This window comes from Urocitellus parryii, chromosome 2 (assembly GCF_045843805.1).
Source record: "Urocitellus parryii isolate mUroPar1 chromosome 2, mUroPar1.hap1, whole genome shotgun sequence".
NCBI lineage: Eukaryota > Metazoa > Chordata > Mammalia > Rodentia > Sciuridae > Urocitellus > Urocitellus parryii.
The window spans coordinates 67957173-67979974 of NC_135532.1; the positions used below are offsets into that span (position 1 = coordinate 67957173).

The 22802-nt window shown below is 37.0% G+C and overlaps 1 protein-coding gene across 9 annotated transcripts in view; it reads left to right on the forward strand.

Moving 5' to 3' along the window:
* Nucleotides 1–22802, forward strand: part of Lmo7 (LIM domain 7) — a 101716-nt gene that overhangs the window by 53399 nt on the left and 25515 nt on the right. For all 9 annotated transcript variants that reach the window (XM_077795216.1, XM_026407495.2, XM_077795215.1 and 6 more), the window contains 4 exons: nt 7079–7196; nt 9184–9326; nt 10582–11002; nt 12693–12998. In XM_077795216.1, the coding sequence (XP_077651342.1) occupies nt 7079–7196; nt 9184–9326; nt 10582–11002; nt 12693–12998 (988 nt within the window). The remainder of the gene's footprint in view (nt 1–7078; nt 7197–9183; nt 9327–10581; nt 11003–12692; nt 12999–22802) is intronic.

Genomic DNA, 22802 nt, shown 5'->3' on the forward strand with positions numbered 1-22802 from the left:
AGAGGAATAAAGTTTAAGGATGTCAGATAGTTTAATGTGCAAAATGTCTTCTCCTACCAGGATTTATTTCATGTCTAAGAATTGCTACTTTTGATAACTTTTGAGAATTTTGATAGTCCATAAATCTTGTTACGCTACCATGATTACCATTTCTTCAAGCTTCAGCTTATTATAAGTACTTCTTAGCCACTGATTTTAAAAATCAGGATCTCAGTATGTTTTCATGTGCCATGTAAAACAGGTTATCCCCTATCCAGATCCTTATGTGCTCAAAAACGTTTTTATCTGTGAGAGTGAACCACAGTCTTCAGCATGACAGTTAAGCATCTGCTCTTCCCAGTTCATCATGGGAAAGCTGTTTTCACTTGATTAAAAATCTCTTTGCAGCTTCAAGAATTTTCAGTAACTTTCAGAAAGAATTTTCATTTGTAAATTACATATGATATTATAACATAAGGAAGTCTCAGGAAGAGTTATTTTTCTGGAAGGGGTTACAAATACCCAGAATGCAAATAGTTGGTGGGCAAGTAAACATACCTAACCACCTCACTGACTACATGTTCCTCCTTAGTGTAGGGAATGTTATGTGGCTAAAAGGAAACCTTTGACTGAGGGTAGAACTCAGTGGTAGAATGCATTCCTAGCATGGATATGGCCCTGGATTTGATCCCCAGCATCAAAAATAAACAACAAACAGGATTTTTGTCAACTATAGCTAGCAGCAGCAAATGCTTCCTGTAGACAATTCCAAGATTATTGTTTGTCTAGGACAGTGTTTGTTTTAAAGGCTGGTCCCTATGCAGTTTAGTGCCAAGAAGGCTACACATAAAAAAGCAAGATAATCTGTAAATTGAAACTGATGAATACTGCATGACTTGTCTAATAATGGGAAATAATGTGTCTTTAGAAAACTCAAGGGTGTTTTAGACCAGTTGAAGTATATATAGGTTTGTTTTTTTTTATTATTTTTTTATCAGCAATGCTTTCCTTGAGTTGTTCTCTGCAATGAAAATAAAATGGAAATTCAAATAGATTACATGTAGGCTTTTAATCTACAACATGTTTCATGTTTATGCTCAATGATCTTTCTCTGAACATATGTACAATGTTAAACCAGTTGTATTTTCCTAGAAAAGCATTATTATTATTCAACATCCTGTAATTGAAAACTAATTGCCTATAATGTAAATGCTTTTCTTTTCTATTTGGCTAGGACCTATTTAAAGAGAAGTAGGCAATGTATTTCGAGTTCTTAGGCAATTCAATTCTGGCTTGCTTTTTTTTTTTTTTTGGTTGTTTGTTTTTGCTGGGGATTGAACCCATGGCCTTGTGCATGTTAAATAAACGCTTTGTCACTGAGCCACACCTCCAGTCCTGTAGCTTGCCTTTTAGTTGGCATTTAACACTAACACCTGTCAGTGTATTTTTAGTGAGATGCTTTATATGTGGCTGTCATGTCTTGTGTGTGCTTTTTTGTTGCATGCATTTATATTGGTCTCATTCTATGAAATTTGAAAATATGGTGAAAATTATGCCTTTTGGCATAAGTTGTTAATGACAGATAAAAATTTGTTATAAGGATATATGGAAGTAATCTTGTAATGTGATTAAACCATTGAATCTCCTAGGAAATAAACACTGATTTAAGGTGAAGTTGTAGTCAACAACAACAGATTCTCCTTTATTTCAAGATCTGACCAGAAGATTCTGTAGACATAAGATAACAGAAAGGAAGGGAAAATAATGCTCATGTGGGTTATTTTCTGGAGATTTGTTTTCACCCCAGAGGATATCTTGTTAATGTCAGGAGACACTTTTCATTGTCACAAACACTGTAGGTGGGTGCATGCTTTTAGAATTTGATGCCTTTGTAGCCAGGGATGCTACTAAATGGTCTGCCATATGCAGGATAGCACTCTGTAACAAATAATTTTCTGACTCAAATATCTGTAGTGATACTATGACTTACATGATAAATGTATAAATTAAAAATGTCCATTATGTTGCTGTTTATGGGTTTTAGCTTTTTACCCCCCCCCCCCACACACAGGATTTCTATAGCGCCTAACACAAATACATTTAGAGGTACATAATAAGTATTTTCATTGCTCCCTCTGACAGTTGGGAATCCCTAACTTGGTATTTTGGAATTTCTTTTTGCTCTATAAAGCTATTAGTGATTTTATATTCAGGAAAATTTGATTCATATTCATTCTTTTTGATCCCTTACTTCTTATATATTCATCTATAAGTTTCCTGAAATTGGTTTTAAAATAACATGCCTTAACACTAGCCATAAAATGCCAGGGGCATCTTAGGCAATTTGAGTAGTAAGAGAAGAGAATCATACTTTGAGTGATTTTGTTTCATGATTGATACTTTCTTACTTAAACTTTTTCTTTTCTTTCTGTCTTCCCCTTAAATGCTATTATATATTAATGCTCATGCACATATATAACATGTACACATATATAGTTTTTCTATGTAACTGAAAAGGCAAGATGTTACACCTGTATTTGTTTTGGAAAAAATCCAAGTGCAGTTGTAAATTGGAGCCTTTCCAAATAAGGAAATACAACTGTAGCAGGTAGATGAATTATGAGAGAATTATGATTGTCTTACCAGTGAATAGTCCTTTGTTCAATAAAACAGACTAGATATGTGTAGTCCTTTATTGTTTTCCCAGTTTTCCTGATGCTACCTCTGGTGCTTATTTCAGTTCTTTGAGGTAGACAGGTAGTTGTTATCTGCATTACATTATAAAGACATGGGAGAAGGAGAAACAGTGATTGCAACTTTCCCAGGGATGTAGACTTATGAGTGGTAGAACCAGACTAGGGCTTTGCCCCATGAGATAATCCACAGAGACTGCTTGGCAGTGTTGCTGGCACATGGTAAAACCCTCAGAAGTTTAGTAATTATGCAGTGAATGCTAATAAGGATGGAAAGAGTTTCATGATCTGATTGAGAGATTCCTGTCCTCTAAAAGTAATAGATTTTATCAGTGTGGTTTGGGCTGACTTCTCTCATTTGAAGTGGCTTGATGAGTTAGCTTTTAGGAGATCCCATGCAATCATATTTGCTTTAATAAGAATTGGTATGTAGCACCCAGGTAGTTTTTAAAAATGCAACCAGCACAGACTTATCTGGTTATCATAACAATCACCTTACCAGATAAGGAACTGAGGTTTAGAAAAGTGAACTGCTACATGAATGGTGGGTGAAAGCTGGGCTGGAGTCCCCCCCTCTTGTCTGATTCATGTGCCTCCTATGGAGTATGCTTAGCTTTATGTGGGTAACTTGATAACCTTAGGGAACAAATTGTGCTCACATTTCTGCCTTTCCAGAAACTTGTCTACTCCAGACCATGTTTTGTCACCGTGTTCCTATTGAGGATGTCCTGGATGCCATACTCTGCTTGGTACTGGGTGTACAGGGCAGGAAGGATGCAGCCTTAGCCTGGATGAGCACACTATACAGGAAGATGCATGTTAATGTTTGCAGCGCAGGAGAATGAGAGTAAAGAGACAGCAGCCATGGGAGGTCCTGAGGGCTTACTGTGTGTCAGATTGCACTATCCAGCCTTCCTCCCCTAAATGATAAAGTATGAATTAACATTTCCATTTTTGTCCTACAGTGTATTTAACTTCATGTATTGGGTTTCCAGATTTCCTTCATGCTTTGGTTCTGAACATTTTTTTCTGTCTTAGTGAGTTTGTAGTTGTGCTCGGTCAAATAGTGTCCTTTCTATTTGTGTTCAAAGTGAATTTATATTCTCAAATTCACACAAATCAGTTTTATGTGTGGTCCTACTGTATTAGCTTTTCATTACTGTGACCAAAATACCTGACAAGAATGACTTAGAGGAACAAAAGTTTGTTTGGGGCTTATGGTTTCAGAAATCTTGCCTGAGGTGAGGCAGAACATCATGGTAGAAGGCAAAGTGGAGGAAAGCTGTTCAACTCATGGCAGCCTTGGAAACAGAAAGAGAGGAAGGGGCCAGGAACAGGTAGAGTCCCCAAAGCCACAACCCCAGGGAAGATGGCTTGTCCCTGTAGCCATGCCAGTAGTCAATTTGAATTATTAGTCAATCAAATGGATTAACCCACTGATGGGGTCACAGCTCTTATGATCTGATCTTTTCACCTCTGAACATTGCTGCGTTACCCAACATGAGCTATTTAGGGCAACATTCAAGATCCACACCATAATACATACCTACTGAAATACATAGTACATAGATTGATTAATGTATTTTCACAAGTGCACTCATATGTATGAAACTTATTCTTTAATCCTTAATAAAACTTTGGAGAGCACTAATGCTTTCTCAAAGAAAAAATTAGAAGCATTTCAAATTTAGTGTATTTTGATTAATTAAACATGATAAAATTTACCTCATTCTTACCACAGATATTAAATGAATGTATCCTACATGCCTTGTGCTGTGTCAGTGTGTTTTCCTTAAAGGCAGCATATAGCTTGTGAGGCAGATAAGCTAAGGATGCATGAACACATACTGTATAACATGAAGCTGAGTGTTAACTACCATGAAAGATATATAAATAAAGCAATAGAGCATTATTCTCTAGGTAATAGTCTCCCACTTGGAGAAAGTCTTCCTATCTGTTCCATATCAGCACTGTCCTATCCTTCTTGCAGTTGCTCTAGTGCTTGAGCTATAATATCCTTAACACACTTATGAAGCAATTAGCATCGATTGGCCTTCATTTTTAGGATTATCAAACAAATCAGATATAATTCCTACTTTATAATCTTACAGGGAAAATCAGGTGAAATGTAAATAACTATACATCTCAGGTGATAGTAAATGCTATGTAGAAAAGAGGGTAGGGATAGGTAAGTCTGGAAGAGGGGCTAAGTAACATTTCTGCAGTTGACTGGAAGCTAGAGAGAAGCCACGTAGATGTTTAAGTGAAGAGTATTCTAGGCTGATTGAAGGGCATGGGGAGAAGGAAGAGGCCTGAGCATGAGCAGTGAGGCCCTTTGACAGGAGGAGAGTGAGTGAAGTGTGGTAGATATGACCCTGGAGAGGTGGATAGGAGCACGTAGCATCAGACCTTGTGGGTCTTGGAAGAACCTGCTTTTAACTTGAGTTAGATGGGAAGAAGATGGTGAGTGCTGAATAGGGTATGCCATTACCTGGGTGCAACCTGAAAAGATCTCTCTGGCTGTTGTGTTGAGAATAAACTGTTGTGCAGGGAGGTTATTATGAATCTCCAGATGGGAGATGTGTTGGCATGGTCCAGGTAGTGATGGTGGAGGAGGAAGAAGTGTTGCTATACTAGAGATATTTAGAGGGTAAAGCACGGAAGGATGGAGATGAGGAAAGTGGAAGATGAACAGGTTGTGGAGTGAGCAATGTTATTACTCTGTGACAAGTTACATTTGAGATGCCTGTTAGACTTCAAGTGGGGAGCTGAGTTTAACCCAGCAGATATTTTGAGTTTTTTTTTTAAAGGTATATATATCAGAGAAGAGCTTTTGAGTTGGAGAGAGCATTTGAGGAAAGGCTTTCTTTGGGTGATAATAGAAGCATCTCCTTTGGAAGTCTAGGTAAAGGTTGACTGTTCTCTGATCTAGGGCGTTGGCAGTAGAGATGGAAAGAAAGAGATACTGAATGAGAAGACTTGATAACTAATTGAAAGAGGGGAAAAGGGAGAATCAAAAGTGAAAAATGGTTCTTGGGTTTCAAATATGAATGAGGAGGTACCATCTTTCACCATGGCAAGAGGAAAAGCAGGTTTAAATTTGGCTACATTAACAATAACCATGTGTTCAGTGGGTTACAATTTACAATATCCATTGAAGATATTATTTCAACTGGCCCTTTTACAGTTAAGGTGCTTAGGTGAGATCCACGCAGAAGTGATTATTAAATGAGCAGTTAGAAATGAGTCAAAGGAGGGGACAGATCCAAAGTTGTAGACCAAAGAGTCATTTGCATGGAAGTTATAGTTGAATTCCTGAGTTAGCTAAGAGCAAGCTATTATGAGGAAAGCGTGGTGGCAGAACTATGAGGAAGGCAAAGTTTAGGTGACCAAGATGAGGTAGAGTTCCTTCAGTAACTAAAAGTGTATTCAATTACAGTGAAATGAACCCAGAAGCACAATAGGAAAGGACATTCTGGGTACTGCACCTTTAAAAAAACAAAAAAACCTCCCCCTCCCTCTCCCCTCCCCCCTCTCATATTCCTGACTGCTTTTCAGTATTCAGACCTGACCTCTTCTTTCCTGGGAGACCTTTCTTACACCCTTTTTTCTCTGGTGTAGTTAACGGGAACATACTGACAGCAGACATGTGCCTGTGACCTCCCCCGTTCTGCCCATTGCTTTCTTGCCTGACTGAACTCTTCAGAGCTAAACCTCAGCAAAATCTTGTGCAGGGGTTGCAAGTTAAACACAGAAACACTGCTTTAATCAAGGAGATGGCAGCTGAGGTGGTTCTAACTGGCTACCAGAAACTACCCGTGGTCCTTTGAGAGCAAGTCTAGTTCTGTGGTGGGAAGATCTTATTAGAATCATTGAGAAGTAGAAGCACATCTAGTCATGGTATTTAACTTGAGGAGAAAATATCAGGTAATCACTAAATTATTTAGTGAGTGCCCAGAAAATGCAGCCAAACCTTCATAGCTTATCTTTAAGGAAGGTAGAAAATAGGTGATTCTGGTGACTGGTACTTTTGTTTCTAAAGTTATCCATTGTGCATTGATGTCTCCAAGTCTGAATGTTGGAATAATAATAATAATAATAATAATAATAATAATAATAATATTTGTTGTTGTCAGACTTATACAGGGTTAATTTGGTCATTGTGTGTGTGTATGGGGGGGGAAGAACAAAAAAATTCACACCCAAGTTGAGTACTAGGCTCTTGTTTCTGCATTTTGGAAAAATACCATTTATCTCTCCAGAGCTATTTCGGTGATACTATCGCCGAAAGTGTCTAGGTGGTACAGAAGAAATTTAGGTGGAATTTCCAAATATAAACCCAGCCTTCATTTTGACCTTAAGACCAGACATGCAAACCTTCGTGACTGTGGGTGTTTTTGTTCTAGGAGTAAGTCCATGAGTGACGTCAGCGCAGAGGATGTTCAGAACTTGCGTCAATTGCGTTATGAGGAGATGCAGAAAATAAAATCACAATTAAAAGAACAAGATCAGAAATGGCAGGATGTGAGTATTATTAAATTGGGAAATGGAGAACATGCATTTGCTTTTCTTGAAAGAGAGTCAGTATATTTGAGAGAGAGTTTTTCTTGCTATTTATAGCATTCAGTTCTGGAGAAAGTTGCACCAATGAGTTTTGAGCTTGTTTTACCTGTGACTATTGCATATCCTAAAGACCATTGGTAAAAGTAAGAGAATATTTAGTTCTTAATATTCTCTATGAGTTTTCAAAAAATACAAAGCTGCTTCCTTGCAGCAGAGTGGGCTTATTTTCTTGCTTTTGTGGTTGAGTTGGGGTAAAACTGTTAATTATGCTTTTGATAGGAAAAGACCTTGCTCAAGATTGGGATTAGTCTAACATAGCTCTTGGCATTAGTAGGGAGAGATGAAAGGGTTATTAAAATTTATTAAGGAGATTGGGGAAAAAATTAATCAAGAGTAATATTTTGGCTGAAGAAGGCATTATCTAGTATGAATCAAAATGAGATGTTTTAGTTTTGATCCTAAAGAATAAAGTATAATTTTTAAATTTTTTGAATGGAGTAATTGTTATAAATGGAAAGAATAATAAGAACAAAAACAGATAAGTTATACATAGTTTGAGGACAACTTTATGGTAAGAGAGTTGAATAGTAGCATGAACAAAAGGGCCAGATATAGTAAATCTTAATTTTTAAAGGAATTAAAATATTTGTAATGATGATGAAGCCTGTCTTGACTTCAGTTTCAAATTCCAATGCCTCTTTTATTGGGAACTTAATTTAATTGTCAAGAAACAGTAACTCAATTTCACTTTGCCAAAATGCATGGTGAATATTTTGGTATGAAAATAAAAAGTATTGAGGGGTTTTTATCCATTAAGTCAGATGAAAATTCATGCCTCTTATTGTCTAGGACTAAATGCACACTCCTTTAGTTCTTTATGGGAATAATTCATATTGATTTCAGGCTGTTTTAGAAGCAGGATAGTCCTGTCTACCCCCAAAGGGTATAAATCAAACTTTGCATGCCTTAGGGATGAGGTTTGGCTTTGTCTGAGACCTTGGATGCACTTCTGTTTGGACTGGAATCTTGCAATCCTTAGCATGGAATTTCTCTGTTTGGAGACATAGAAAAGTTTGTACTTTTCAAAATGTTTTAAACCCCTAAGTGTCAGAACTAGCCTAGGCTATTAGGGAAATGCTAGGGGGAACCAGGATTAGGTTGTCTGTCCTGATATTGCTACCTTGGTTATGCTTAACATTTCTAGGGATATGGGAAACAGCTATTGGCTTGTGGCTACCTGATCTTCCATATTCCCTTGACCCATTTGAAGTGTACGCTCTTTGACATCCTATATATGAGTCTCCCCTGGCCAGTGAAGCAAATTTGAAGACTTTGCAAATTCTCCCCATATGGAAGTAAAATTAAACCCTCTTTATATAAGACCCCCACTCTCCCATGCAATCTTGTCACACTCATTACTGAACTTTATTCACTTGTGTTTCTCTCCCTTCCAGGCTGAGTTTCTTGAGGGGAACTACATCTTATTCATATGTGTTTATAGGGATGGAGCTCCTGTTTGTTAAAGGAGACTATTCTGCACCTGCACTTACCTGGTGCAGTTAACACATTGTTTCCATTGTACTAGAAAACATATCCTTTCACATAACAGCTAGGTTTTTGGAGTAAGACAAAAATGAATTTGTAACAGTTCCTGATCTGCCTAATTTGACACCTAATTACACGCATTTAGCATTCTCTCTGAACGGGCCAATTTTGTTTCTGGGAAAACAAAAATGGGAACTATCTTATTAGGTCAGTTTTTTCAGAGAGATGCATAAGATAAAGGCTTGGTACAGAAAACCGGCTATAAAAAGCAAAATTGGGGCACCTTGGCACAAATGGGAGTGAATGGCTTTGGTGATGTAACAGGATCCTCTGGCGCACTCTCACTGCTGAAAAGGGTGTGTAGGAACTCAGGTATGACCCGGCTGATGTGATTTTCTGTCAGGACCTTGCAAGATGGAAAGATCGTCGGAAAAGTTACACTTCAGATCTACAGAAGAAAAAAGAAGAGAGGGAAGAAATTGAAAAGCAAGCACTTGAGAAGTCTGAGAGAAGCTCCAAGACGTTTAAGGAAATGCTGCAGGACAGGTAACAGGGCCGAATAGACAGGTCATGTTTGGAGATGCTGGTGTTAGAAATGGAGGTTTTGTGTAAGTGTGGTGTGGTATGTGTTTACCCATTTTAAACTTAATCATGTATGGAATGAAACATCTAGGATTTTGCTCTGTAGTTAAAAAAATGCTAAAATAATGATTTGAATTAGCAAAAGGAATGAGTACTCAATATAGGTGGACAGTATTTCTTTTTTTCACATTGTACATTCACACACAAAGTGAAGCTATTGGCTGTATTTGGTGCAGAAAATATACTACTTTTTGCCCTTTTAAAGTGAACTTAGGAATGGAATGGGCAAATAAAATCAGCTCTCACTTTTAACTGAATTGTATAAAATACAACAAAGTTCTTTTTTTCTGTTTTAGTGATAGAATATAAATTTTATCTTAAAGGAAGTCTTATATAGGCATTAATGTATGGGTTTATTTATTCTTTGCATTGCAACATAGCAGGGTAAAGGTCAAATTTAAGCTCTCCTGTAAAGCAGTTACTGTGTGAAATCTTAGGATATTTATAGGCTCTGGAGAAGGCAAATATGCTTTAAGAATAATGTCAAAGAGGAAATATGCTGCCAGGTGAAATTAAACAAAGCTCCTTTGTGTCTGAACAGCCAACGGTTAACAATTTCCTTTCCTTAAATGCAACACAATTAGCCTTACTAAATGTTAGATGAGCGTGTTTCATCAATGCTTTAAAAATGAATAGTTACTTTTAGTCTGTTATTGTTATCCATGGAATTTCTATCAAGCTGCATGAAACAATGACTGGATCTTCATTAAAGCTGGTGCTTTGTGTTATAAATTTTATATAGCAAATAGTTCACAATGCTGTCAAGGAATTCACAGATGTGGAGGGTTCAAATTGATTGTCAGTCATTTATTTATATATAGTGTTTCAAATTTGGAAACCTATAGCTTTTGGATAAAATTTTATGAATAGCCCCTTGTTAAAATTTCCTTGTTAAACCATGATCTCCCCCAAAAGTAATATCTTTATGAAAAAGTAATAGAGAGCCTGTTTAATAATAAAAAATGAACTTCTTATAACCTTTGTTAGTTGGGGCATTAAAAAATTGTACATCACCACACTCTGATAGTGTTATGTTGATTATTTTGTTAAGTGTCAGTGGTGTTTTTAGTCCTAGATGACTTAAATTTTAATTACAGCCCCTCCACTTCTGGTGTCAAATGCCTAACCTTGTTGTGATGGTGTGTTTCTCTCTGTGAAGGGAATCTCGAAATCAAAAGTCTACAATTACATCTAGGAGGATGTATTCCTCCGACGATGTTTTGAGTGATGAAGAGCTACCTGCTACGCTGACTCAGTCCGAAGCCAGTTACCAGAGCGAGAGAGTGGAAGAGGAGGGAACACATCCTCCTGAGACTCCTAAAGAAGAGCCTATAACTTTTATGGAAAGACAGGACAGTGTAGCATCTGAAGTTCAGTTTCCTTCTATAAGCTCTGCAGAACACCCAGCCTCTTTGTCTTCTCAGCGTTCCCTGAGTATGCAAATAGAGTCAACTCGAGTTTCATCTTCTCTCCCTAGAAGTTACCAGAAAACTGATACAGCCAGGTTAACATCTGTGGTCACACCGAGACCTTTTGGCACACAGTCAAGGGGAATCTCATCACTCCCTAGATCCTTCACGGTAAAAATGTCTCTTAGTGTATTTAGTCTATTCTGAAGAGCAAAAAGTTGGGGAACTTTAAATTCAGTGAAAGTAGTGAGGATACATTTTAAATAATCAAATAAGAGAAATGCTAAAGCAGTGCATTTATTCTTTTCAACTACTATTTTTTTTTCTAATACATTTTTTTGTGCTGAGGTTGTAGCACAATAGTAGAATACTTGCCTAGTGTACATGGTACTCTGGGTTCAACCCATCACACTGCAAAAAAATGTCAGATACTGCTTTTGTAAAGTATGAGGTTGAACAATATGAAATTGCCAGTAGTTACCTCTTTTCAACCTATAAAACAGCAATTTTCTGGAGTTTAACCTAAGTATTTTAGGAGTTTATATACAGATTGCTATTTTATCCTGATTTCTCACATTAGAACTTGATATGTTTGAATAAAATTATTAAAATAGTTTATTCCAAGATACATATTTCTGTTGGGATTTTGAAGGATAAACAATATTGCGGCATTTTTTCTCATAATGAATTATCACACATCCAGCATGTTTATCTGAATTATGTGAAAGGAAGCAATACAGTCTTAACATTAATATGCAAAGTCCTATTAGTTCTGCCAATGTACAGTCTTAAAATAGAGAAGAGAAAAAAAATATAACTTAAAACAATTGGAGTATTTGAGGTGAGGTAAACCTGCCAGGAAACCTGTGATCATTATATTAAGGAAAGTATAGGCATATTGACAACATAAAAATTAAATTGAGGGCTGGGATTGTGGCTCATTGGTAGGGTGCTTGCCTAGCATGTTGAAGCACTGGGTTTGATTCTCAGCACTGCATATAAATAAACAAAATAAATCCATTAATAACTAAAAAAAATAAATTGATATGATAGACGTCATTATCATGGTTAAGATGATTGATGGAGTCAAGAAAACTATTATAGATGAAGGGTCAGTATCTCTAAAGTATAAAATTTTTTCATACTTTGGTAAGGGGAAGATAAATAATAGAAAAATTGATATAGAAAACATGGCAAATATAAGGGCAAGGAAATTTAAATGGCTGATAACATAAAGCACATAGAAGCATGTTTGGTCTCATTGGAGCAAGAGTGAGATGTATAAACTTCCACCCATCAGATTGACAAAGATTTAGAAGGCTGAAAATGTCTAGTGCTGGTTAAGATGCAGAGAAATAGGCATTCTAACATGTTTTGAGTACATTCCTAAATTTTAGAAATTATATATGTTCATATAAAATATATGATATATGCATATATATATGATATATATGTAGATGCAAATTTTGATCATTATAATGAATCTAGCCAAATTGTGTAGGGGGAGTTCCCACTATAAAGACCTATGGGATTTTGTTGTGATATTTTTTAGAAGTGACAAAAAACGTTGAACAATTTTAAAGTTTTGAATTATTGCCATCTACACTATGAAATTGTCTGTTGGCCTTGAGTAATGTAAACAAGCAGAGCAAGTTTCAGAAATTTGTATGAAATCCTATATTATAACAATAATTCTTCTTTATAAAAGTATGTATCTGTTGGTGTGAAAGAATGCCAAGCTTTTAGCAATGCTTTGCTGTGTCAGGTATATTTTACTTTTGTAGTTTTAACATGTAAATGTTTTTTAAGCAGAAAATAAAGCTAACAGAATATCAAGTTTAAAACAGTGTTTCCTATTTAGATGGATGATGGCTGGAAGTATAATGGAGATGTGGAAGGTAGTAAGAGAATCCAAAATAATTCATTCAACACACCTGCCCAGAAGCCTGACAATAGCCAGTTGGTCTCAAGCTCATCCAGCAAGAGCGAGGCAGCTGCAGGAGAAGGTGTGGTGAGGTTGCCCTCTCCCACACAGACCTTCTCATCTTTCTCCCAAGACCATACTGCCACTTCTAAAGCCACATTGTCTTCAATGTCAGGCCCAAACTCAGTGTCTGAGTCGGGAGAAGGAAGAAATTCACCACAAAGAGAGGTCTCCAGGTCCCAGGTGAGTTTGGGAAGGCTGTTATCATTGCAGCTCAGGTACCTAAGGATTTATTTCTGGAAGCCATATTACTGACTGTTGAGTCTAGCTGGTGACATATAAAATGATATTATGTTTATTTGTGACTCTTCCAACTAACCCTTGTGATCTCTTTGTGTGAAAACCTAATGGACCAATCTCCTTGGGGTTTGTCTGGTATTTTCTCTCAAGTTCACATTTCAGCAAGAGTCACTTGGAAGGTTTTAGATACAGATATGATGTACATGTGGGTAAGCTTATCCTCTTCCCAGGGAAGCTAACTGGCCAGAAGGAGAAATCTGTGCGCATGATATATGCTAGCCTCTAGGAACATAGCAGTTTTTTCCTCTTTTATCTTAACCTCCTACTGACTTTTAGTATTAATTTCTACTTTAGAATGTGCAGAAGTTTGGGTTGTGCATTATCTCTTAATGGAATATTGAGGCTTAGTTACAGTATAATGATTGTGATCCTTAACATTCGGAGTCCAAACAAAATATGCCATCAGATGAAGATTTGTTGTTTTTCCTATTTAAAATCCTGATGGAGGGGCTGAGGGTATGGCTCAGTGGCAGAGCACTTGTCTAGCATGTGTGAGTCACTGGGTTTGATTCTCAACATTGCATATAAATAAGTAAAATAAATGTCCATTGACAACTAAAAAAATGTTAAAAAACCCTTATGGTTAACTTTTAAGAGAATTATGTAATAAATGCTCTTTTTAGTGAAACATACTAAAAGGATTTGCAATCAAACAGAAAGCTTTTCTCTTTTAGAAAAAAAATCTCATTAAGCAAATTGTTAGTTGTAAGAACCCTTTAGCATGGAGGAACTTTGTGGTTCTTTGGCTTGGTCTGGAACTCTCTTATCTAGCTGAATGAAAGACCAAGTATATGACTTGGGGTAAGTAAGTATTGTTAGATTTTTATTTGTATAGAAAAGCTTTAAAAACTTAAAATAAATTTTCCTTTTTAAATTTTCTGATTATAAGGTACTATATGCCTAAGAAAAATTGGAAGTGTATGAAGAATAAAGAATAAAAATCTCTCAGGGTCTGGGTAGAGCGCTTGCCTTGCTCATGCAAGACCCTGGGTTTGATCCTCAGTACCACATACAAAAATAAATAAATGAAATAAAAGTATTGTGTCCAACTACAACTAAAAAATAAATGTTTAAAAAAAAATCTCTCTCGGGCTGGAATTGTGGCTCAGCTGTAGAGCGCTTGCCTAGGATGGGCGGGACCCGGGTTTGATTCTCAGCACCACATAAAAATAAAGGCATTATGTTGTATCCATCTACAAAAAAGATTCATATTCTCTCTCTCTCTCTCTCTCTCTCTCTGTCTCTCTCTGTCTCTCTGTCTCTCTCTCTCTCTCTCTCTCTCTCTCTCTCTCTGTCTCTCTTTCTTTAAAAAAAAATCTCATAATTCCGTCATTAAGAAATAATCACTGTTAACATTTAGGGTTTTTTTTTCTTTCAATTTTTCCCATGCATATTTACAAACATATGCCTAAAAGCAATTTCTTCAGCTTGCAAAATTATTAATTGTAAATTATTTTCTTATATTTTTAAGTAGTTGGAAATATGTAATTAGCATTATAGGTTTCAAGTGGAAAAGAACAATGGCCTGTATTATACTTGAGGGACATAAGGTACCAGTGGATGAATAATAAAAACAGAGGCAAGGTACCTTTTGTTTTATGGACTTGTATGTTTGCCTCCACCTATCAAACAACAATTTAATAGAACAGCCTGATTGATGTGTTGCTTGCAAGGTGATGGGACCTCCCTCAGGGTGGCAGCTGACAAGCCTCATCCAGGGATGAAAGAAAAGAAGCTACATGTGGTGTGTGGGTGTGTTCCAAGCTATTGCAGCTCAGAGGAGGCCAAATCCATGTGACATTGTTTCAGATTTCATTAATAATGGATTTGTGCTCTTTTGCCACCAAACTCGAAATAGTATTCCACCAGGAAAAATTAGGCTATTTTTAACTTTGGAACTCTTGGAATTCTTGAACATTGGTATATTTCATCTGGTGATGTACCCATGTATGATGCTTTGGGTATTCATTTTTGTCCTAATGGAAAAGTAGCCTATGGAGTTTACTAACTTAGAGGATATGAAAGCCTGATGAGGAATATGTAAAGGGCCTTGCACAACATTCTTCCAAACTTTCCTTCAAACTCCAAAACCTCTAGGTGTTCAGAGAACAGCAGAATCAAAAATAGTATGTGACTGAATATATAGATATTTTGGTAGATGGGTGAAAGGGTGTTCTTCTGATCTTCTTTCTCTTTCTCATCTTGCACTTTGCTGGTAGTGTGCTTGCATGTCTTTCTCTACAGTCTCGATCAGTGTTTCTCCTGTCTATCCCAGCTGCCACTACCCTAATTCAGGTTTGTTTTCTGCAAATGTATATGCTTTGGAAGTAGTCAGATGGTTGTACATTTCATATAAGACTGTTGATCAGATTCATTTGTCCTGATGTCAGGCTAGACTTAGTTATTTCTGTGCTCCAGAGAAACTGTATGATGTCAGCACCATCATTGTTACCCCAATTTTATAGTTGTGCAATTTGATGCATGCAATGGTTGTGTTACTTGTCCAAGGCCATACATGATACCAAATGGTAGAGTTAGGATTTGAACCCAGGCAGTCTGATCCAAGATTGGTGACATCATGCTATGTCATAGGGAAGTGGGGGTGATTGAGTTATACAAGGAGAGCTGACATTTTTCTTGGGCACATCATATACTTTCTTGACACATTTTATTTGTTTTTATTATTACCCCATGTGAAAATGTTGGCCTCACCTATCCCTGCTGTTTTATGTCCTTTTGTTCCTTCAGAGCCTAGGAGGACTGCTTCCTTCATGAATCAAGATGTCACATCTCCCTAGCTGGAAATTGAACTGTGCAGTCCTGAAAGTTTGATTTGTTAGATTCTTCCTTGCTCCATATATTTAGGTGTTCCCTTTTCAGGGATAATTCTCTGTGCCTTCCATATAGCCTTTGTGTATTATTGGCAATTAATATTAATTTGAACTGCATTCAAGGCCTTGATTACTGCTGAAGTATGAACTTGATCCAGATGGTAATTTAGTGTACTTATTGATTATTTAGTGTGGGAATTTAAAGATTAAGGAGTGTCTAAGGAATGTAAGCTTTGTGATGTTATAGAAAATTATTTTAAGAAAGCAGACTCTGCAGGTGAGACTTGTTAGGAACCCATCACAGAATTGTTGTTATAAGGTGGTTTATGCCATAAAGAAGGAAAAACATAATGAAGGAAAGAACTTAATGTGGCCTCATTTACAGTTTGCCCACAGGAATTCCCTTTCCCTCTCCATTGCTGAGATGGGATTTTTGTTTTCTCTCCTCTGTCCCCCACCCTTTCTGCCCCCTGCCCCATCTCCCTTGCCAATCTGGACTGCCAGGGCCATTCTGGGGATGACCCAAGGAAAGAGAAGGCTTTCATAATTTTTCCCTAAAATTGCTTACAGGTTTCCTTTTTCTTTTCTGTCCTTTCAGAATTCTCTTATCTTATATCCAACAAAAAACCACTGCCCTTCTAAAACCTCTGCTCCAGACATTTTAAAAACAGTACCTTAAAGTAGGATGGTGGGTATGGAAGGAAGCAAGCTTTATACACATCTCTTTCCTGATCTCAAGCCTGTAAGTGCCTGTTTTAAGTAGCCAGAGCTTTTCTTATTAATGGCTTTGTACCCAGCATTTTACTAGTCTTGTCATTTCATGAGACCCTGTTCTGTAGGGTAGAAAGTAAGTCTGTCTTTCTCCCTATTAGCACTGTGCTTGCAACTGTAAATGGTTGTTGAATGCTGCATGAGTCAGCTGGGCTTTAGAGCTAAGTGTGTGAGAGTTAAATAGGATTTTCTTTAGTTGGGTTTTCTTTTAGTTTGGAAACTGTTTAGCCAGTGCATATGTCATATTTAATGTTGTTTCTATGGAAAAAGAAAATAATTACTAGGCATCAACTGATGTGCCTTGGTACCTTTTAAATATTTTATTTAATCCCGTTAATAACCTTCAAAGTAGGTGGTGTTATCCTAGTTTTGCTAGTGAAGTACTTGAGATTTGAGTTATGTGACTTGCCCGAGGCTGGTAAAATGCTTAGGCCACATATATAATTTCTCTGATCCTAGATTTTTTATTAAAAAAATTTTGTTTATTTATATATGACATCAGAATGCATTATAATTCTTATTAACATAGAACACAATTTTTCATATCTCTGATTGTATACAAAGTATATTCACACCAATTTGTGTCTTCATACATGTACTTTGGATAATGATATTCATCACATTCCATCATTGCTAACCCCATGTCCCCTCCCTTCCTCTCCCACCCCTCTGTCCTAGAGTTCGTCTATTCCTCCCATGCTCCCCCTCCCTATCCACTATGAATCAGCCTCCTTATATCAGAGAAAACATTCAGCATTTGGTTTTTTGGGATTGGCTAACTTCACTTAGAATTATCTTCTCCAACTCCATCCATTTACTTGCAATGCCATGATTTTATTCTCTTTTATTGCTGAGTAATATTACATTGCATATATGTATGCCACATTTTTTTTATCCACTCATCTATTGAAGGGCATCTAGGTTGGTTTCACAGTTTAGTTACTGTGAATTGTGCTGCTATTAACATTGTTGTGGCTGTGTCCCTGTAGTATGCTGTTTTTAAGTCCTTTGGGTATAGACTGAGGAGAGGGATAGCTGGGTCAAATGGTGGTTCCATTCCCAGTTTTCCAAGGAATCTCCATACTGCTTTCCATATAGGCTGCACTAATTTGCAGTCCCACCAGCAGTATATGAGTGTACATTTTTCTCCCATATCCTTGCCAACACTTATTGTTGTTTGTCTTCATAATAGCTGCCATTCTGACTGGAGTGAGGTGAAATCTTAGAGTAGTTTTGATTTGCATTTCTCTAATTGCTAGTGATGATGAAAATTTTTTCATATATTTGTTGATTGATTTTATATTATCTTCTGAGAAGTGTCTGTTCATATCCTTGGCCCATTTATTGATGGGGTTATTTGTTTTTTTGAATGCTTAGCTTTTTGAGTTCTTTACACACCCTAGAGATTAGTGCTCTGTCTGATGTGTGAGGGGTAAAGATTTGCTCCCAAGATGTAGGCTCTCTGTTCTCACAGATTGTTTCTTTTGCTGAGAAGAAACTTTTTAGTTTTGAGTTCATCCCATTTATTGATTATTGATTTTAATTCTTACTTCAAAGAAGTCCTATTAAGGAATTTGGGTCCTAGTTCCACATGATGGAGATCAGGGCCTACTTTTTCTTCTATTAGACGCAGGGTCTCTGGTTTTATTCCTAGGTCTTTGATCCATTTGAGTTGAGTTTTGTGTATGTTGAGAGATAGGGGTTTAATCTCATTTTGTTGCGTATGGATTTCCAGTTTTCCCAGCACCATTTGTTGAGAAGGTTATCTTTTCGCCAGTGGATGTTTTTGGTACCTTTGTCTAGTACAAGATAATTTTACTTTTGTGGGATAGTCTTTGTGTCTTCTATTCTGTACCATTGGTCTACCAGTCTGCTTTGGTGCCAATATCATGCTGCTTTTGTTACTGTTGCTCTATAGTATAGTGTAAGGTCTGGAATAGTGATGCCACCTGCTTCACTCTTTTTGCTAAGGATTGCTTTGGCTATTATGAGTCTCTTATTTTTCCAGATGAATTTTATGACTGCTTTTTCTATTTCTATGAGGAATGTCATTGGGATTTTGATTGGAATTGCATTAAATCTGTATAGTGCTTTTGGTAGTATGGTCATTTTGACAATATTAATTCTGCCCATTCAATAGCAAGGTAGATTTTTCCATCTTCTGTGGTCTTCTTTGATTTCTTTTTTTTAGGGTTCTGTAATTTTTATTATATAGATCTTTCACCTCTTTTGTTGAGATGATTCCCAAGTATTTTATTTATTTATTTTGAGGCTAATGTAAATGGGGTAGTTTTCCTCATTTACCTTTCAGAGGATTTGTCACTGATATACAGAAATGCCTTTGATTTATGGTTGTTAATTTTATATCCTACTACTTTGCTGGTCCTAAATTTTTTAATTAAATATATTTTTAATTGTAGATGGACATAATGCCTGTCTTCCTACCTTTCTTCCTTCCTTTTAATGTGGTGCTGAGGATCGAACCCAGTACCTCACATGTGCTAATAAGCAAGTACTCTACCACTGAGTCACAACACCAACCCTCTGATCCTAAATTTAAATATATGTGTGTGTGTGTATATATATATATTATATATATATATATATGAAATACTTATGAAAAATATAAATGAGAACTGCCTTATATATTGTTAAAACACCAAATGTTTACTTATTTTTACTTTGGATATTTTTTAGAATTTTAGAACTGGTAGGAATTGAGATATCTTCTGGTCCATAAAGATAAAATCATTTTGAGGAAAGGTGGTATATTTTTGCTGAAAATTAAACCATAACTGAGTCTATATCTAAAATGCAGGATTTAAAATCTATCAAATAGGCAATAGGAGCTACCAGCAGTTTTAAAATTGGGTTTGATATAATAATCAAATGTTCTGTGACTGATGTTCTGGCCGCTGTGGGGAAGGTAGAGGAGACGTGCAGGGGGCTGGAGAGATAGTTAGGAGGTGGCCACAGGAGATGGGGAACCAAGTCCGAACTAAGATGACAGCCGGAGGGAGGGTGGGAAGGATGGAGCAATTCAGGTGGATTTATGGGTTGTGAACTTGATATTACTTTATTAAAAATCATGTGTGTGGGGCTGGGGTTGTGGCTTAGTGGTAGTGCACTTGTCCAGTATGCGAGTGGCCCCTGGGTTTAATTCCCAGCACCACATATAAATAAATAAAATAAAGGGCCATCAACAATTTAAAAAAGTTCAAAATCGCGTGTGTGTGTGTGTGTGTGTGTGTGTGTGTGTGTGTTGGAAAGTGTGTGGTTTGTTGTGTGAAGTTTGGGGAAGCCAGAAGAACAGGGCCTAGGAAGAATCCAGTGTTTTTAACTCAGGCAACTGGTAGTTAGTGATGCAGTTACCCAAGATTTGAAAAACAAGAAGTGGAAGAGCCGGTTTGGGGAGGAAGATAATGAATTTTAATTTTAGAACTGTTGGATTTAAACCATGGTTGGATTCATGGCAGTTAATGCTTTTTCTCAAACATGTAGTGAAAATGGTTAGAGGGCAACTGGGGAACAACAGCAAAATGAAAGTAGGAGAGAAAGAAGAGGAGCAGCCTATGGGGAACAGAGAAGTGGCCACAGAGATGTGGTGGGGGGAGCAAGAGAAACTGGGGTAGTGGGTGACTTAGAAGACTCTTTCCCAAAAGTAGAGATCCTTGGCAGTGCCTGGTGTGAAGCCTGAGGTGGCATGGAATGAAGACTGAAGAGGGCTTTGGCTGCAGGATAAGCTTGGAAAGCATTGTGTAAATCGGTAGGGGTGGAAACACCACCTGCCTCTTTGGAAGGAGAATGGTGTGGAGGATGGAGGAAAAGATTTAGATGTCTCTTTGGTGAGAGAAATTATCCCTGGGCCATAATTTGATGGTTGTTTACCTCAGCTTTCTGTCATTGTGACAAATAACCTGAGATACCTGAAAAGGAGGAAAGGTTTATTTTGGCTCATGTTTTCAGTGGTTTAGTCTATGGTCATTGGCCATGTCACTTTGGGTCTGTGGTAAGACAGACTATCATGTTTGGTAGGGGTGTATGGTGGACCCAAGTTGCTTACTTTGTAGCAGTGTGAAAGCCAAGAAAGAGAGAGGAGGGGCTGGGTCCCTATAGTCCCTCAAGGTGATGCTCCCAATAACCTAGCTTCCTGGAGATAGCCCCACCTCCTAAAAGCTCTGCTACCTCCCAGTAACACCACAGGCTAATGTCCAAATATTTAACTCATGAGCCTTTGGGGGAACATTCCAGTTCCAAACTGTAGCCGTGTTGTATCCCACTAAATCCCTGAAAGACACTAAAGAACCACGTGGACACCAATCCAAAGATTGTGTTTCCTCTGTCGTTCCTGACTTTACAATCCAAATCTATTTTTAGTGTTCATTTTCTCAAATAAATAGGCTTCCTTTAAGTCAACAAATTTGTCTAATTGAAAAAGTCAGAATAGTTTTGTACTTGATAAAACATAAGATTGACTCTGTTCTTTATTAATTCCCTTCTGTGGTGACATGAGAATCTTAATTCAGCAGATCTAGGAAAAATAAATCTTACTCTTATGCTGCAGATCATTTTGTTTTTCTTTAAAAATTTAGAATCTTCTGCTTCATCAGGCTAACGGTGGCCTAATCTTAGCTTTCAGTATATATGTGTGTTTAAACTGTACTTAATTTGAGGGAATTTGATTTTATTTTAGATGCTGCAATGTTGGAAGAGAACATCTCAACATCTCTTTTCTGGCATGGAGAGCTAAAACCACTTGATCAAGAATCTAGGTTTCCCCAGTAATTTATAATCTTGTTCCATCCATTGAAAAGATAATTCCCCCATTGTCAACTTGTGACACTCAGCTCCTTTGTAATATGCTTACCTGCCATATATTTTGTAGAGAAAAATAAGGAAGTAGAAATCCTACCTGAAATCATTGTTTAGTGGCTGGGGTTGTGGCTCAGCAGTAGAGCACTCACCTAGTGCATGTGGGGCCCTGGGTTCGATCCTCAGCACCACATATAAAAAATAAATAAATAAATAGAATGAAGGTATTGTGTCCATCTACAACTAAAAATATTTTTAAAAAATCATTGTTGGATCATTTTATGTTTAATATAACCATAGCTATGTTCACATGCAAGGCATTTCAGAGATAATCTACTAAAAGAAGGCATGTGCAGGGGAGCTTCAGGGAGTGACACAAGGGATAGGCTATACAAGCAGGACTCCACAAGCCTTGTCCTGAGCTGTAGTTATAATACTTTCTGTATATTTTTTGGGGGGAGGAAGCAGCCTGAATAAGATTTTCATTTGAAAGTAGGGTTTTGAAAGTAAAAAAACTTGAAAATGAGTGTCATAGTGACAGAGAGAGGCTCTACCAAGCTCAGTGACATACCGATCACCTGGTTATTGACAGGAATGCACCTGTTATTGCCCACATGGCAAGGGTCCATACAACAGTCTGCCAGACTGTAACTATAGGTAGGTGATGTCCCCTGTTAACAGTTTGAGAGAGGTGGTTTTAACATGTTCAGAGACTTATTCATTTCCATAAGAACAGCCTTTAGTGGGGTGGTTCTTCTGATCTAATGTAATTGTGAATCTCTTCCCTCCGTGGCTCAGGCTCATTCTCCTTTAGCCTATATTTGGTAGAAAAGGCTAATTTTCACTTGCTGTCTCCCAGAGTATGTAGTTGGAGACTATTTAGTAAAACTCTATCCTGTTTTTTATTCTTCATGCTGAAAAACCTCAATTAGTGTTTTGAATATCTAGCCCATCGTTTATCTCTGTGTTCTTATATAGCAATAAATTCTACATTTTAATTGGCTCTAAGTCAGATTTTTTTTTTGTGTGTGTGTAAGCATGATCACTTATTTTCATCACCACATGTGAAGATGACCACTTTTTTCATTTAGTCACTCTAAAATTTAAGTGTACGATGCTTTTTGTTTAGAACTAACCAGTAATTTTTTCTATTCTTAGTAAAGGTTTTTTTTTTGTTTTTATATTCAGATTGGTATTCATGAGACTTATTATTAATGAATGTTATGACTACATCTGGACAACCCTATTTAAACTGCCTTTTGCAAAGGGCTTT